This window comes from Cydia pomonella, chromosome 20 (genome assembly GCF_033807575.1).
Source record: "Cydia pomonella isolate Wapato2018A chromosome 20, ilCydPomo1, whole genome shotgun sequence".
Lineage (NCBI taxonomy): Eukaryota > Metazoa > Arthropoda > Insecta > Lepidoptera > Tortricidae > Cydia > Cydia pomonella.
In genome coordinates this window covers 1,554,238-1,571,904 of record NC_084722.1, presented here as the reverse complement: position 1 = coordinate 1,571,904, position 17,667 = coordinate 1,554,238, and the positions used below count along the sequence as shown (strand labels likewise).

General features: G+C 42.0%; 1 protein-coding gene across 1 annotated transcript in view; it reads right to left on the bottom strand.

The window, feature by feature from the left end:
• The window catches only part of LOC133529288 (uncharacterized), a gene marked incomplete at its 3' end in the record, with an annotated part of 56,201 nt that overhangs the window by 12,523 nt on the left and 26,011 nt on the right, over positions 1–17,667 (bottom strand). Inside the window, exons 7-16 of the mRNA XM_061866984.1 lie at positions 17,081–17,192; positions 16,545–16,747; positions 15,050–15,167; positions 11,406–11,534; positions 8,296–8,421; positions 7,569–7,700; positions 4,767–4,871; positions 3,670–3,768; positions 2,046–3,429; positions 1,833–1,995 (exon numbers count right to left, since the gene is read on the bottom strand). Coding sequence (XP_061722968.1) covers positions 1,833–1,995; positions 2,046–3,429; positions 3,670–3,768; positions 4,767–4,871; positions 7,569–7,700; positions 8,296–8,421; positions 11,406–11,534; positions 15,050–15,167; positions 16,545–16,747; positions 17,081–17,192 — 2,571 coding nt within the window. The remainder of the gene's footprint in view (positions 1–1,832; positions 1,996–2,045; positions 3,430–3,669; positions 3,769–4,766; positions 4,872–7,568; positions 7,701–8,295; positions 8,422–11,405; positions 11,535–15,049; positions 15,168–16,544; positions 16,748–17,080; positions 17,193–17,667) is intronic.

Genomic DNA, 17,667 nt, shown 5'->3' with positions numbered 1-17,667 from the left:
AATAGCCGATTACAAATAAAAGTTCTTTCAACGTTTTTGAAAATTCATTCCCCAAGGTAGTGAAAAAGGGGTTGAAAGTTTGTATGGAAGTCAAACATTTTTTTGAGTGCGGGACTTGAAACTTTGTATATGGGCATATTATTAGAATAAAACAAAAACTATTTAAGCGTTTTTAAAAATTCTTTTCCTAAAAGGGTTAATTAGGGGGTGAAAGTTTGTATCAATTACAAATGCTTTAAAACTTCATAGAAAAACATAATGTAAGATTAAAAAAGTTATTTTAACGTTCTTGATAACTCAACCCGTAAGGGGGTTAAAAAGGGGATAGAAGTTTATATGTGGTACGAGTTTTCTTTTAAGCTAGGAACTTGAAACTCGGTAAACGGGCATTACCTCTATACTCAAATAGACGAAAACTGATACATATCACCTTTTTTGAAAATTCATTCCGTACGTTAGTGAAAAAAGGGTTGTAAGTTTGCATCGGGAACGAATTTTTTTATAAATAGTGATCTTGAAATGTCGTAAAAGACGCAATAATAGGAAACAAGAAAAGTGATTTCAGCGTATTTAAAAAGTAAAGTGGCGTTCATTGAAAGTGTGTATTAATCCCCTAAATTGGTGAAAAAGGGTTTAAAGTTTGGATTCGATTGGAATAGTGGAAAGGGAAAACCTTCTTAAGAGATTGAGATGGATTATACCGAGAAGAATTTTTCACTTACGGGCTTGAAACTTTGTAGTTTGTGTCAGACAAATCTCATGCGTTGTATAATTATAAAAAAGTGATTAACCGTCCCTACTTCTACATTTTGCTGTATAATGTTCTATGCTCATGTATATAACCACCAACATACACATCCACGCGTACGAAGTCGCGGGCAACAGCTAGTAATAAATAAATTAAAAATCCCAAGTGTATTTACAGTGTTAACACAATAAGATAATCATTTTAAGATAAGATAATCATTTATTTCATTTCAATCTTAGTTGGTAAATACACAGTGGTCGAGTCCTCCTATTAGGTATGAAGTACCCGTGTCAGGAAAATAAAAAATAGTTAACTAAGTCCCACAGTAACCTCAATCAGGCTCGTGTTGTGTTATAATCAATGGCTTGTGTTGCGTACCTAAGTTTATATACATAGAAACATTCAAAACTCAGAAACAAATACCCATCCTCATTACTCAAATAAATGCTTTTACCAGGATTTGAACCTAAGACCACCTCTTAGGCAGGTTCATTATGATATTTAAAAGAATTTCCTACAGCCTTACACACCTAGGCCTGTAAAGCAACCTTCTTTTGTTTTTAAACGTTAAATTGTAACAAGGTCTTGACATTCAACCATCAAATAGTACGGATCTACGTAATTTGTTTTTAGCTGTGTAAATCTACGAATAAAACAAATTGACTGATTTTTTTATTGCAAGATTGAGAAAAGCATTATACAAATGTCGGCGAGAAACGGGGTTGCCGGCCGCGTATCCCTGTCCGTCTATATCAACTTGGCCTGCAACCCTTCGTTTCCCGGCCACTAAAGTAATTTACTATTCTTATTAGGCATCGGACTTTTTATCGCACGGTAAGGACTAATATTCGACATTAGCAATAAAATTCAACTAATATTCATAGTCATACTCATTCATCTATTTAATTACTGACTTGCATTTTATAATCAAGGATATGAACGTTGACGAGTTTATAAACGATCCTTTATTTTTTGTCTTTGAATACTTATATAAATATTACAAATAAGAATAATGACCATTTTTTGTATTGATTGTATTACAAAATTTCATAAAAAAAGAAGTAAAAATATGATTAGTGGGTACCTGTGTCCGGGGCGGAGGTGAGCAGCCAGCAGCGCCACGCGGGACAGCGGCGGCGGGCAGCTGCGGCAGAACTTGTCCAGGAACAACGGCTCGTTGTGGGTACCTGTGACCGGGGCGGAGGTGAGCAGCCAGCAGCGCCACGCGGGACAGCGGCGGCGGGCAGCTGCGGCAGAACTTGTCCAGGAACAACGGCTCGTTGTGGGTACCTGTGACCGGGGCGGAGGTGAGCAGCCAGCAGCGCCACGCGGGACAGCGGCGGCGGGCAGCTGCGGCAGAACTTGTCCAGGAACAACGGCTCGTTGTGGGTACCTGTGACCGGGGCGGAGGTGAGCAGCCAGCAGCGCCACGCGGGACAGCGGCGGCGGGCAGCTGCGGCAGAACTTGTCCAGGAACAACGGCTCGTTGTGGGTACCTGTGACCGGGGCGGAGGTGAGCAGCCAGCAGCGCCACGCGGGACAGCGGCGGCGGGCAGCTGCGGCAGAACTTGTCCAGGAACAACGGCTCGTTGTGGGTACCTGTGACCGGGGCGGAGGTGAGCAGCCAGCAGCGCCACGCGGGACAGCGGCGGCGGGCAGCTGCGGCAGAACTTGTCCAGGAACAACGGCTCGTTGTGGGTACCTGTGACCGGGGCGGAGGTGAGCAGCCAGCAGCGCCACGCGGGACAGCGGCGGCGGGCAGCTGCGGCAGAACTTGTCCAGGAACAACGGCTCGTTGTGGGTACCTGTGACCGGGGCGGAGGTGAGCAGCCAGCAGCGCCACGCGGGACAGCGGCGGCGGGCAGCTGCGGCAGAACTTGTCCAGGAACAACGGCTCGTTGTGGGTACCTGTGACCGGGGCGGAGGTGAGCAGCCAGCAGCGCCACGCGGGACAGCGGCGGCGGGCAGCTGCGGCAGAACTTGTCCAGGAACAACGGCTCGTTGTGGGTACCTGTGACCGGGGCGGAGGTGAGCAGCCAGCAGCGCCACGCGGGACAGCGGCGGCGGGCAGCTGCGGCAGAACTTGTCCAGGAACAACGGCTCGTTGTGGGTACCTGTGGCCAGGGCGGAGGTGAGCAGCCAGCAGCGCCACGCGGGACAGCGGCGGCGGGCAGCTGCGGCAGAACTTGTCCAGGAACAACGGCTCGTTGTGGGTACCTGTGACCGGGGCGGAGGTGAGCAGCCAGCAGCGCCACGCGGGACAGCGGCGGCGGGCAGCTGCGGCAGAACTTGTCCAGGAACAACGGCTCGTTGTGGGTACCTGTGGCCGGGGCGGAGGTGAGCAGCCAGCAGCGCCACGCGGGACAGCGGCGGCGGGCAGCTGCGGCAGAACTTGTCCAGGAACAACGGCTCGTTGTGGGTACCTGTGACCGGGGCGGAGGTGAGCAGCCAGCAGCGCCACGCGGGACAGCGGCGGCGGGCAGCTGCGGCAGAACTTGTCCAGGAACAACGGCTCGTTGTGGGTACCTGTGGCCGGGGCGGAGGTGAGCAGCCAGCAGCGCCACGCGGGACAGCGGCGGCGGGCAGCTGCGGCAGAACTTGTCCAGGAACAACGGCTCGTTGAGCCCGAAGTCCGCCCGCCGGGGGAGGAAGTCCGGGTCAGCTGATACACGCCCGATTATCTGATGAAAAATTCATCATCGTCATACCAATACAATTTTCATCGCTAAAAAGTTTTATTACATAACATATAGATCGTGTCATTCACGAAAACGCGTGCCTTGACGTAATGTCCTGTTATTAAAAGATAGATTTGACAAATGACGTAAGAATGTAGTTTTATTTATTTAATCTTTATTGCACAATACATGAAGGTACAAATGGCGGACTTAATGCCTTAAGGCATTCTCTACCAGTTTTACCTCGCAAAGTATAATTCCGAAGGAGAACACATCAACTTTCTCATCGTACACGTTCCCGTTCATCATCTCGGGCGCCATCCAGTACGGGTTGCCCACCACCTGCAATGGATTTAACATTAAAAAACCCCGACAAAAATATGCGCCGGCAATACCCTTCCCTTTTTTTCCCTCCCTATTCTTCCCTCTATACTTGCAATTTGTGGGCGCAGTACACGAAACGGGCATACGGGGCCCTTAGGGTCCAGTACAACAAATGCGTTCCGGGTGCTGATGGGGCTGCCCCGTTTCTGTAGCGCATCGGGGATGTTCGCGACGGCGCGCGTGGACTGTTTTTATACTACCATGCGATCACGCGCAGCATCCCTGGTGCGCCGGGTGCGTGGCAGTCCCAACAGCATCCTACGAATGATAGCGGATAGGGTTGACTGTCCCTACTTGTCGCACTGTGAGGGATTGCATTCCCCCATCAGTTGTTTTATTTTAAATTAGTGTTTGCTGTACCTACTAACCCCTTAGTTTGTAAGTTCTACTAATAAAAATATGTGTCCATGTGTTACATGAAATAAAAATATTCATTCATTCATTACTCCTTTTTTTAAATTTTAAGATTAGTATATATTTTTCCAACCTCAAAAGTAGTAGTAATTGGGTTAAAATTATTTTCGTTATCTTGTTTCTAACCACTCTGTCACGCTTGTACATATATGGCTTCTTTCAAATAAATAAAAAAGTCGAGTGCAATTGTTTGTCTTTCCAGCTGTAGATTATATTTTACATGAGAAAAATTAAAAACAAAATTTCATCTTATACAAAAAACTTCACCCGTTTAATTCCGGATCGTCCGTCCGTCCGTCATTTTTTGGGACCAAAATTCAAGACAACGAAAATAATTTTAACTCAATTATTTTATTCTTCTGAAATGCTGTATATAACTTATATTGCGGTAGGTTCAATATGTAAACGATGCTATAATTCAGTGCATAGTTTGGAGGAAAAAAATTACCACTAATTTTAAGGTTATAAAATTTGTAATCTGAAAGAAACGGGTGTACACACATCGTATTGGACGACATAAATAAGAGAAAACTGTAACGCACCGTATACCGTTTCCTCCGCAAGGTGGAGTGCCGCTCGAGCGAGCTGCTGGCCGTGCGCTGCACGATGCGCGCCAGCCCGAAGTCCGCCACGATCACTGTCTTGTCCTGCGATATTATACTTGGTCAAGCAAATCTTGCCAGTACCAAAAGGCGTCAAAATTGAAAAATCGCGGGTTAGCAACACTGTTTTCGAATAATTCCAAAATCGCGTGTTATCTGTGGAAAGTGAATGACAGCCATCATGTTTGTTTACATTATGGAGTGTGGAATTAAGAGGAGTGACATCTCTTATGGTAGAACTGTTGCAAAAGTGTCCAGCTGTCAGCTATAAATAATAGTTCCAAATTTCTCCAGAGTAGCGCTAGAGTAGCTAAGAACCTAGGCGCTATTGACGGCGTGAAGTGCGCTGTCTATGATTTGATTTTTTTGTTCAAGTATTCTAGGTATTGTAGCGCCACCTATTTAAGGTTTTTTGATGACACTTTTTGGTACATGGAGATTTATTTCCTTACCTCCACCTTCCGTAGTTTACATTCTGAATCGTTGCTATTTCAAGAGAAATTTCTGCTGTCACCATTAAATACCAATATATTAAATAAACTTGTGCATGAACTTAAGCGAAGTCAAGGTGCCTACAATATACAATCACGCTCGTTGATCGTAAATATTTGTAAAATTTGAGGTTATAATAATAACATGTTTTGTTTCGATGTACATTGCTGCTTTTCTTAGCGCAATACCAATGCATTACTGCTTTTTGAGTGTTGCCCTACTTCACTTTGCTGTACATTGCTGCTGACATACATTGCTTGACAGACTATATGTAACTTATAGATAGTCTGGAAAAGCTCATATTCACTGGCCGCATGCCAGGAAGCGTAGGGATGGACGTATGGCCACGCGTGTGGCGAACAGAATAACGTCAGAGACCAAAGCCACATTGCAGGCTAGCATGTACCGGGCCCAAGATAGAGCGGCTTGGAGAGCACTGCTGAAGTGTCCACAGTCGTCACGTCCCTCGGCCATGAGGATACGACAAGGAAGAAGAATCCTAGGTTAGTTCCGATTTTCAGCACCGCATGCGCTGCGATCGCTTTGCTTACCCCCACCATGCACTTCGCACGTGGCCAATAGTAACAATTCAATTCACAATTTCAAATGTTCATGTTAATTAGTAATTAAATAGTTTGGATTTTGGTAGGGTTACTCGGAAGTGGTAACTAGGGTTTCTGCTCGTGAATTCTCGAGGCGAGAAATCTAGAGAAATTTGTCTTTTGTCGAGGCAGGAAAAAAAATTCGATGCCTCTCGAGTCGAGAAATAAATCTCTCATGATAAGTGAAAAGAAAACCCGTGATGTGTCTAGTGTATTTCATTAGGCAGTTCAATAAATGGACCCGGGTACGTCCTTAAACTACGTCCACAAGAGAGGTATGGGCATTGTGAATGTCATCTCGCTTTGTGTAGTAGGGCACTGCACAGCGGATGTCATTCCAGATCTAGAGCAGAGCCCAACTGGGGAAGTACCTCCACCTTACAGAAAACCGCAGCCAAATAACACTAGACCCTACTCATAGTATTCTGTTCCTGTCGGTGAGTAAGGTTGCCATATACTTAACACATTAGTCCAATCTTTGATTCATCCCCTAAGGTTCTGGCTTCAACCGAATTTCATGTTTTGAAACTTTTGAACTACTACCTTCAAATGTATAGAGAATTCGTCACGATTTTCGTTTTTTTAGCATTAGAAATAAGGTAAACAATCTGACGTGTCTTTTTATAAAAAAAAACGCTTCAAAAATTAGTAACTGTTACTTACTAATACTGGTAACGCCAATGGTCGTGAGCAGTCATAGGCACGCGGCACTGTGCGTACACTGTGTACGTACGTACTATATACTACATCGATAAAAACAAGTATACGGCCCGCCTGATGGTAAGCAGCCTCCGTAGCCTATGGACGACTACAACTCCAGAGAACCTTAGATCTGAAGGAGATTATTTTTGGCTAACAACTAGGATTGTTTTTGAATGAACTTTAATTCAGTGCGGCAGGCACGCTTTCGGTAGTTAATCGCAAACAATTATTCAAAATTCAATGTACTTTATAATAACATTTGCTGACTAAAATTTTTTCAAATTTTTATTAAACATTGGTAATTTTTCAATATTTTTTAAGGAGTTCGGTAGGTGGTTGTATATTTTAATTAGCATATAGTGCAGGCTGGATGTAACTAGTTTTAGCTTTGAGAGGGGTAATTGAAGTTTATTTAAGTTTCGATTGTTCCTTTTGACTTTCGTTGCTGTCGAAATGAACAACTGCATGTTTCTTAACAAATTTGCATGATTGAAGGATGTACATTGACGGTAGAGTAAGTATTTGAAGTTTCTTGAAAAGAGGTCTGCACAACTCCATTTGATCAGTATTTGTTAATATTCAAACACATCTCTTTTGGAGAATGAAGATCTTATCTATGTCAGTGCTATTCCCCCATAAAACGAGACCATACGTCATTCTTGAATACGCGTAATCATAGTATACAGAAAAGACAGTTTGGAAGTAGGTCGCCCGTTTGAGATGTTGTAGTGCGTATATAAAGGATGACAGCTTTTTTGACAGTCTTTGGATAATTTTTTTAGAACATTAGGGTAGAGCCGATATATATTTTCTTTTAGCTCTACTATACAATCAAAAAGGTTTTTTCCTGTAAAGAAACACGTGAAAATGAAAGTATGAAGTCAGGCGATTTCGAAAGTCAATTTAGGTGGTTAGATAACAGGTCTGGTGGGACACAGAGGCTTACCTCGCGCACGAGGCAGTTGTGCGAGTTCAAGTCCCGGTGTATGACGTTCATGCGGTGCAGGTAGCCCACGCCGCCCGCCACGTCCCGGGCTAGTCGGACTCGCTCCGTCCACGACAACTCTGTACTAGTATCCTGTACAAAATTAACTACTTTTAACCGCCAAATTTTAAGAAGGGGTTAAAAAGGGGGGGGGGGGGAGGAAGAGGTTAGGTCGCTCACTGACCTCGGGCCTACTCCGCGAATCTTCGACCTCCGCGTCTGATTCCGCCTTAGCTCCGGCGCTGCGGAAAGGGCAGTCCTTCCGACCTTGCGCGTCAAAACACGGTCACCTGTGCTAAGTTCCGCAGCTTCCTCTTACTGGTCGTACAAGTCCTTCTACATCTTCGAATTTTGGAGAGTTCTCGGTATTTTTAAATTTTAGTAAAAGTTTTCACGTAAAACCTGCTTATTTTGACATAATTTGTAAGATACAATAAAAAGGTGTCAATTTGACATCACACGATTTTTTTGATATTTAACAAATTTAACACATATCAGTGAAAGAATAAGGATCAAAGTCAAATGGCGTTCCAAAAGTTTTAATCATGTGATGATGGCAGTAAATATACTGTGGTTACAAAATTTTCTTTGACAATCCACCTCTATTTCAAATTCTCTTTGGTCAGGCCATAGATTCGGTAGCTAAAACTACACACTTTCCTAATTCTGAGAATAGTGAAAAACCTACCTGTATGAGGTTGTACAGAGTGCCCCCGGCCACGTACTCGGTCACCAGATGCAGTCTCTTGTCGCGGTACAGCACGCCGATGAACCGCAGAACGTTCGGGTGCGACAGGGAGCGCAGCACCGCCACCTGGGGTCAATAAGTTAATATTAATAAACTACCCCCTGTTTGTAATCATTTTCATTCATGACTTACCACTATCGCGTCGACAGAAAAATTAACTACACTTTTTTTAAATCCATTAACTTCAGGGTATGGCTAAGTACATTTAAGAAATTTAATGGCATTGTTTTTGAAGTGAAAGCTTCTTTAGCGGCGCTGTGCACTTTTTGTAATAGTAGTTCTGAAGTGTTAAATTTTTTATATAATATAAATTGTCATGTTTGTGTACGTTAGCGCAATAAATGAATATTCTATTTTATCACATAAATGATAGTAATTTTATTCTGATAATTAAAGCAATTCGTGCAAAATTATTCCCTAACCATTCCAAAATATCAAAAACGCACAACGTTAATATTCAAGTTTTCACTTCTGCCGGCACTCCCGAAGTGCAACGCGTTGCTTTTTTTTTATTTTTTGTAAAGAGTAATTAATAGCGTTGTTGTCACAAGGACATTATTATTAAAATCCAAAACAATTGAAAACTATGACATATCAATGACATTTCGAATATCGATCGTCCGAGATAGTACTCACGTTTAGTAGCAAATGTATAAACTCGTACTAAAACAACACAAACTTTGGACTGTATAATACAGGACACTGTGTGACATAGGCTCATCAGCTAAATAGCTGCTCGCCTATAATTATATAATAATAATAATAAACACTGATCAATATGTAAACAGGTTCTACAGCAAGTGTACACTGAGATTACCGGTTTCCTTGAGAAAGTTACTTAATTTAAGCCCAGGAATGATAAAAAAAAAAAGCCTTTAATTTCTCGAACACAAAAAAAAAAAATACACATCTGATAAATTAACAATAAAAACCGGCCAAGAGCATGTCGGGCCACGCTCAGTGTAGGGTTCCGTAGTTACTCTTCCGTCACAATAAGCTAAACTGGAGCTTAAAGTATAGTAAATTGTTAACCAAGGGATGAAACGGTACCTTTCACCTGAGTTAAACAAATAGGCAAATTTGCATAATCAGTACCTAATTAAAGTAAGTCTTTTTACTATGAAGGGGAAACTTTTTGCGATAACTCAAAAACAGGTAAACTGATCATATCCGCTATAGTTTTCATTTAATGTCTTTCTTAAGCTCTACTTCCAAGATTTTTTTCATATTTTTTGAACCTATGGTTCAAAAGTTAGAGGGGGGGGGACACATTTATTTTTTCTTTCGGAGCAATTATCTCCGAATATATTCACTTTATCAAGAAATGTTTGTTGAAGACCCCTATTAGTTTTGAAAGACCTTTCCAACGATATCCCACACTGTAGGGTTGAAGCAAAAAAAAATGTTCACCCCCACTTTACGTGTAGGGTAGGTACCCTAAAAAAAAATTAATTTTTAGATTTTATTGTACGACTTTGTCGGCTTTATTGATTTATATATCCATGCCAAATTTCAGCTTTCTAGCACTAACGACCACGGAGCAAAGCCTCGGACAGACAGACAGACAGACAGACAGACAGACAGACAGACAGACGGACATGGCGAAACTATAAGGGTTCCGTTTTATGCCATTTGGCTACGGAACCCTAAAAAGGGACTGCCGCTAGGTCGTCTGACCAGCGCGTGCGCGCCTTGCCTCTGCCGCGCTTTGCCGCCCAGGAATGCAGCCTTGAAATTAACGGACTTTAAAAAAATACCGTGTATAAGTCCCACAGACTCGTTACCGCACACGTGATTTCATACAAAATGTAGGAAATATCGAAAACCCCCGGGACTCAGATGTTTTTGACTTTATCTATGGTTTATGGAAATAAGGGGTTATGAAAGTTAATTTATATTTACTTGCGTTTTTGACTTTATCTATGGTTTATGGAAATAAGGGGTTATATGTACATATGGTGCTACTATACCGCACTAGTGCGAAAATGAGCATATTACGTTACTATGTCGAACATTTAAAGGGCCATATGTACTGTAAAACGTTGTACGATACATGTGCGAATAGGTAATTCGCAACTCGTGTTCGCAACAAGGAGCGGACACCGGCCGCCCGACAGAGCTAGCCGGGCCGCGATCGCGCACGCACGTACCACTTCGCATCAGCTTCGCCGCGCGCTATCAATACGCGATCTTATTTGTAAAACCGTATCGTTTCAATTTCTCATTTCCTATCTTCTGTATCGTCCTGGTTCTTTCTGCATTATACCTTTGTTAATTTCTTCTATCTACGTGTTTTCTTCAGACGCCTGCAACCTTCTGCTTAGACCTGCTAATTAAATAGCGTTTAAATCATATTATATCGCTAAATATTTACTTGCGTTTTGGAAACGAAATAAGTTTTTGGCTAAAATTAAATTTTTGGGCGGTTTGGAGGCTCCTTGAGGAAGTTCCTCTGCGCGCCCTCGTCGAGCCGGTACAGCTGCTTGAGCACCATCACCTCGCCGGTGTACAGTGTAACTTGCCTCCTTGAGGAAGTTCCTCTGCGCGCCCTCGTCGAGCCGGTACAGCTGCTTGAGCACCATCACCTCGCCGGTGTACAATGTAACTTGCCTCCTTGAGGAAGTTCCTCTGCGCGCCCTCGTCGAGCCGGTACAGCTGCTTGAGCACCATCACCTCGCCGGTGTACAATGTAACTTGCCTCCTTGAGGAAGTTCCTCTGCGCGCCCTCGTCGAGCCGGTACAGCTGCTTGAGCACCATCACCTCGCCGGTGTACAATGTAACTTGCCTCCTTGAGGAAGTTCCTCTGCGCGCCCTCGTCGAGCCGGTACAGCTGCTTGAGCACCATCACCTCGCCGGTGTACAATGTAACTTGCCTCCTTGAGGAAGTTCCTCTGCGCGCCCTCGTCGAGCCGGTACAGCTGCTTGAGCACCATCACCTCGCCGGTGTACAATGTAACTTGCCTCCTTGAGGAAGTTCCTCTGCGCGCCCTCGTCGAGCCGGTACAGCTGCTTGAGCACCATCACCTCGCCGGTGTACAATGTAACTTGCCTCCTTGAGGAAGTTCCTCTGCGCGCCCTCGTCGAGCCGGTACAGCTGCTTGAGCACCATCACCTCGCCGGTGTCGCGGTGCGTCACTTTGTACACTTCGCCGAAAAACCCTGAGCCCAGCAGCTCGCCCTGTCAACAAACATTCAACATTTTATTTTCCAGTCTTTTTTTTATACTACGTCGATGGCAAACAAGCATACGGCCCGCCTGATGGTAAGCAGTCTCCGTAGCCTATGGTCGCCTGCAACTCCAAATGAGTTACATGCGCGTTGCCGACCTTACTTCGCACCCTCGTTGAGCTCTGGCTACCTTACTCACCGGCAGGAACACAACAATATGAGTAGGGTCTAGTGTTATTTGGATGCGGTTTCAATCTAATTGTTTCAGTCTAAAAGATCCTATCGTGTATTTGAAACTAGAATTGTTGGTTATTAATTTTAACATTGTCTCACTCACTCATTGTACATCAAAATTCTAAAGTACTTCTAGCAGAGACATAAGCTTCAAATTTTGATCACAAATAGTGATCATTCCATATAACAAGAAATAACCAAAACATGTTGCAACTGCAGTACACCATGTTTTTATTAGGTACCCAAAGGGTTAAAAAAGGGATCCTATTACTAAGACTATCCACTGTCCGTCCGTCTGTCACCAGGCTGTATCTCATGAACCGTGATAGCTAGACAGTTGAAATATTATAATCATATAACAACAAATACTAAAAACAGAATAAAATAAATATTGCGATACAACGACGACTATTTCCACGCCGAAAATTTAAAAAAAAGTGACAGAAGTAAAAGATTCAACGTATCAGTATTGCGATACAACGAGAAAATGCCGCCAGCATCCTTGGTACGATGCCTCAAGGGCCTATTTTAGATATAAGCTAGTTATAGTAATCATCTGTATATATCCATTATGTATATTGTTATGGTAAATAAAATAAAAATACATAAATAAATATTTAAGTGGGGCTCCCATACAACAAACGTGTTTATTTACGTAATGGTACGCAACCCTTCGTGCGCGAGTCGGACTCGCACTTGGCCGGTTTTTTTTTTTTAATTCCGTGAACATCGGGGTATGGGTAAAGTACGTTTAACCTTTTTCCAGGCCGCACGAATCTACAGGGTTTTCCCAAAAAATCCAAATATATTCCAATTAATCCAGCTTCGATGATTCATTTGAAGACAAGTAATATTTCCTGAAAGTGTAATCTAATTTGAACCTTAAATCGGAATGCTAAAGTTGAAATTCTAATGGCGCGTATGTGGTCGATAATTCGTACTATGCCTGGAAAAGGGTTAAGGAATGGACACTAAATGGAATAATTAATTTATAAAAAAAATATACTCCTAATTTAAAAATCAATGTTGCATATAGCGTTGTTGTAACACGGGCATTACCTTAGACTCAACCAAACAATTGAAAACGGTGACATATCAATGTCATTTGGAACATCGATCGTCCGAGGTAGTAATATACATTTAGTAGCAAATGTATAAACTCGTACTAAACACTAATCAATATGTAAACAGGCCCTAGGCAAGTGTACATGCTCATGGGGGACTTATAAGATAAAAATAAATTGTTGACTATCTCCGAAATAACGGTATAATTGATAATAGTACATTGTGCAACGAGGGGGGGTAGGTGAAATTTTGGATACGAGGGTGGTAATTCCCGACAGCCGGAGACTGGAGGGAATTAAAGACCCCAGTTTGCAATATTCTTACTCCCGGAGTTACACACAATGTTTTTCATTACACTTGGGAAGAAAAAACTAAATCTTAGCGAAATAATTCTTAAATACGGTGACATATCAAACATTCGTCCGCCATTTTGTGATTTCTTGGCAGGTGAGGCATCGAAGGCACAGACCTATTCGGCATTCAGCAACGATTGAAAATTATGTACAAATATTTTAAACAGCTGTTAAATTAATCAAATTAAATAATTTTAAACATAAAAAAAATTAAATTATAAACGTCAGTATTTTAAAAGTAAAACTCATTTATGCTACTTGGTTTGTATGAATAAGTGACATAATTTAAAAAAAGCTATAACTCCCTAGGGAGTTATAGCGGTTTTTTTTTCACAAGCTATAACTCCCGTGGGAACAAAATAGACCTTTGTCCTTCAGCACACCTGCATGAAATAAGATCTTTTTCGAGCAAGTGTAATGAAAAGTTACTTAATTTAAGTTCAGGAATGCACCCTTGAAACTGAAATCAAATTAAAACACGGTGTTGTTTTACATAGAAATAGTTATTTGTTTTAAAAGGGAGCAAAGTTATTGTTTAACCGCTCGTGCTAATATTTATACCCGAGCAAGCGAAAGGTTTCAAAACTGAACCACGAGCGTAGCGAGACATTCGAGAAGTGGAATCTTGAGCGTTGCGAGGGTTTCAAGGCACGAGGGTTAAACAAACTTTGCCTCCGAGTGAAACACGTAATTTTTCATCACACCAACGCGAGGAGAATACTATGAAATACCAATAAAACGAACCAAATCGAATCCAAATTAAAGTAATAAACAATTTATCATTCAAAATCATCATTTTTAATTCAATCCTACCAGCTAAAATAAGGAAACAACTCAAAATCTGCATCTGATCACTTTGCCCCACATGTGTATAAAATGCAACTTTCTCATTAGGTTTTGAACAATCAAGAGGCCCTTTACCAGATGGTGTGGTGAAAAATCTATTTTAGTTGCAACTAAAAATATCTTCTTCTTCCTCGCGTTGTCCCGGCATTGACCACGGCTCATGGGAGCCTGGGGTCCGCTTGACAACTAATCCCAAGATTTGGCGTAGGCACTAGTTTTTACGAAAGCGACTGCCATCAGACCTTCCAAACCAGAGGGTAAACTAGACCACGAAGTTTTCCTTCACCGAAAAGCGACTGGGAAATATCAAATGATATTTCGTACATAAGTTCCGAAAAACTCATTGGTACGAGCAGGGGTTTGAACCCGCGACCTCCGGATTGCAAGTCGCACGCTCTTACCGCTAGGCCACCAGCGCTTATTTTTTACACGACTGCCCAAAAAAAGGGGTGTAATGATTTTTTATGAAACCCTACCTATGAAGCTGATGGTCCCGGGTTCAAATCCTGATAAGTGCATATATTTGCGTGATGAATACGGATATGTGTTTCTGAGTCATGGGTGTTTTCTATCTATATAAGTATTTATTATTATATATATAATTTATTATTATAATATTATTATATATATATTTGACGACCGGTTTGGCCTAGTGGGTAGTGACGTTGCCTACGAAGCTGATGGTCCCGGGTTCAAATCCTGGTAAGGGCATTTATTTGTGTGATGAGCATGGATATTTGTTCCTGAGTCATGGGTGTTTTCTATGTATTTAAGTATTTATAAATATTTATATATTATATATATCGTTTTCTAAGTACCCTCAACACAAGCCTTATTGAGCTTACTGTGGGACTTAGTCAATTTGTGTAATAATGTCGTATAATATTTATTTATTTATATTATATACAGGGCCCGTACTTTTCATACGAGCCGGGGTTTGAACCCGCGACCTCCGGATTGCAAGTCGCACGCTCTTACCGCTAGGCCACCAGCGCTTCGCAGTAAAATCAACTAAAAATATCTTCACCTGTAATAAATCGCAAGCACGAAAAACTCGCTGCGTGACGTCCCGCGGCTCCGCCCGGAATGAGCGAGCCCTCGATAGGTCACATAGTACACCCGTTGGTTCTGGATCGCCTTCAACACTGCAAAATAAAAACTCAAATTGTACGAACTTCACATCTTTCGTCAAGTAATCATATGGCTTTATATCGCACTATTGAAAGCTGCGGCCAAGTGCGAGTCGGACTCGCCCATGAAGGGTTCCGTACCATTTATGACGTATTAAAAAAAACTACTTACTAGATCTCGTTCAAACCAATTTTCGGTGGAAGTTTGCATGGTAATGTATATCATATATTTTTTTTAGATTTTTCATTCTGTTATTTTAAAAGTTACAGGGGGGGGGGGCACACATTTTACCACTTTGGAAATGTCTCTCGCGCAAACTATTCAGTTTAGAAAAAAAATGATATTAGAAACCTCAATATCATTTTTGTAAACCTATCCATAGATACCCCACACGTATGGGTGTGATGAAAAAAAAATTGTTTTAAATTTTATGACGTATTAAAAAAAACTACTTACTAGATCTCGTTCAAACCAATTTTCGGTGGAAGTTTGCATGGTAATGTACATCATATATTTTTTTAGGTTTATCATTCTCTTATTGTAGAAGTTACAGGGGGGGGGGGGGGGGACGACACATTTTACCACTTTGGAAGTGTCTCTCGCGCAAACTATTCAGTTTAGAAAAAAATGATATTAGAAACCTCAATATTATTTTTGAAGACCTATCCATAAATACCCCACACGTATGGGTTTGATGAAAAAAGATTTTTTGAGTTTCAGTTCTAAGTATGGGGAGCCCCCAAATTTTTTGATTTGTTTTCTATTTTTGTGTGAAAATCTTAATGCGGTTCATAGAATACATCTACTTACCAAGTTTGAACAGTCTCTTATAGTTTCGGAAAAAAGTGGCTGTGACATAATCGGACAGACAGACGGACATGACGAATCTATAAGGGTTCCGTTTTTTGCCATTTGGCTACGGAACCCTAAAAACAATAGTATTTTATACAATCGTGATATAACAGAGAGCCTTTCAGTCGAGTACCGTGTTTAGGCAACGAAGCCTGCTGAGTTGCCTAATTAAGGTACGAGATTGAAAAGCTTGATTATATCATTATTACATACAATACTTTTTCTACTACTAATTATATATTTTTTTACTATAAAACCTAAATAATTAACGAAAATTGGTAAGTATTTCAGTAGACATAAACGCGCGACTCCCGCCCCGCGCCCGTTTAGTCTTTTCTATGGGAGCGCGGCGGCACGTGATTGGTAATTTTTTTTATAGTTCACTACAGTGTATCGAAACGAGTCTTATAGTTGAGTTGGAGCCCAAACATGAAAAGTAGGCAATAATAGTTTGGTATACGAAATCTTAATTCAACCATTACAGTCGACGAGTAGAAAATATACTATTATAACAATGCTATAATCAAAACTAGACTCACGCATCCAACAGCTTCGACATGCTGCTACTCTTCTCCTTGTCGCACAGCAGCGGCGAGCTCGGCTGTCTCCTTTTAATGACCCTTTTGTTCGCGCCGTCTCCCTTCCTCTTGAACAGCCGCTCCTTCTTGCCGTCCCCCTCTAACGAGGGCTCCGTGTCAGTCTGTATGTTGCACATTGGAGTTTCGGGAGGTTCTATGGTGAGCTGCGAAATAAATATAATAATTATGATACAAATTTTAGAAAAAAAAACATGCATACCCAGGATGTAATTTAAAATATAATTTACAGTACATATGGTGCTACTTTACCGCACTAGTGCGAAAATTAGCATATTACGTTACAGTGTCGAACATTTAAAGGGCCATATGTACTGTAAAACGTTGTACGATACATGTGCGAATAGGTAATTCGCAACTCGTGTCGATTTAAAACACTCCCTTCGGTCGTGTTTTAATTTATCGCCACTCGTTTCGAATTTACTATTCCTCGACCATACATTGGGCCGTACGAGGATGAAACTTATTTTATCCATTACCTGTATAACTGTGTCCGGAACTTTATCTGGCTCGTCCTTGGGTCTCGGCGGGTTGATCTCCAGGATGCGGTCTCCGATGTGGAGGGTCAGCAGACCGCAAGACGAATCTAACCTGTGGAACAAGAAAGTGATGAATTTTTCTTTTTGATCCAATATTTTTTATAATACGTCGGTGGCAAACAAGCATACGGCCCGCCTGATGGTAAGCAGTTTCGGTAGCCTATGTACACCTGCAACTCCAGAGGAGTTACATGCGCGTTGCCGACCCTAAACCCCCCCTCCCCCTCGTTGAGCTCTGGCGACCTTATTCACCGGCAGGAACACAACACTATGAGTAGGGTCTAGTGTTATTTGGCTGCGGTTTTCTGTAAGGTACTTCCCCAGTTGGGCTCTGCTCTAGATCTGGAATAACATCCGCTGTGCTGTGCCCTACCACACAAAGCGAGATGATATTCACAATGCCCATACCTCTCTTTTGGACGTAGATAAATATCACGGGAAGTTTTGAATATCAACGAATATTGCAAGGTAATATTGTATGTCAAGCCAATTTTGTCACTAGGAAAAGTCAATAAATTTGGTAATGT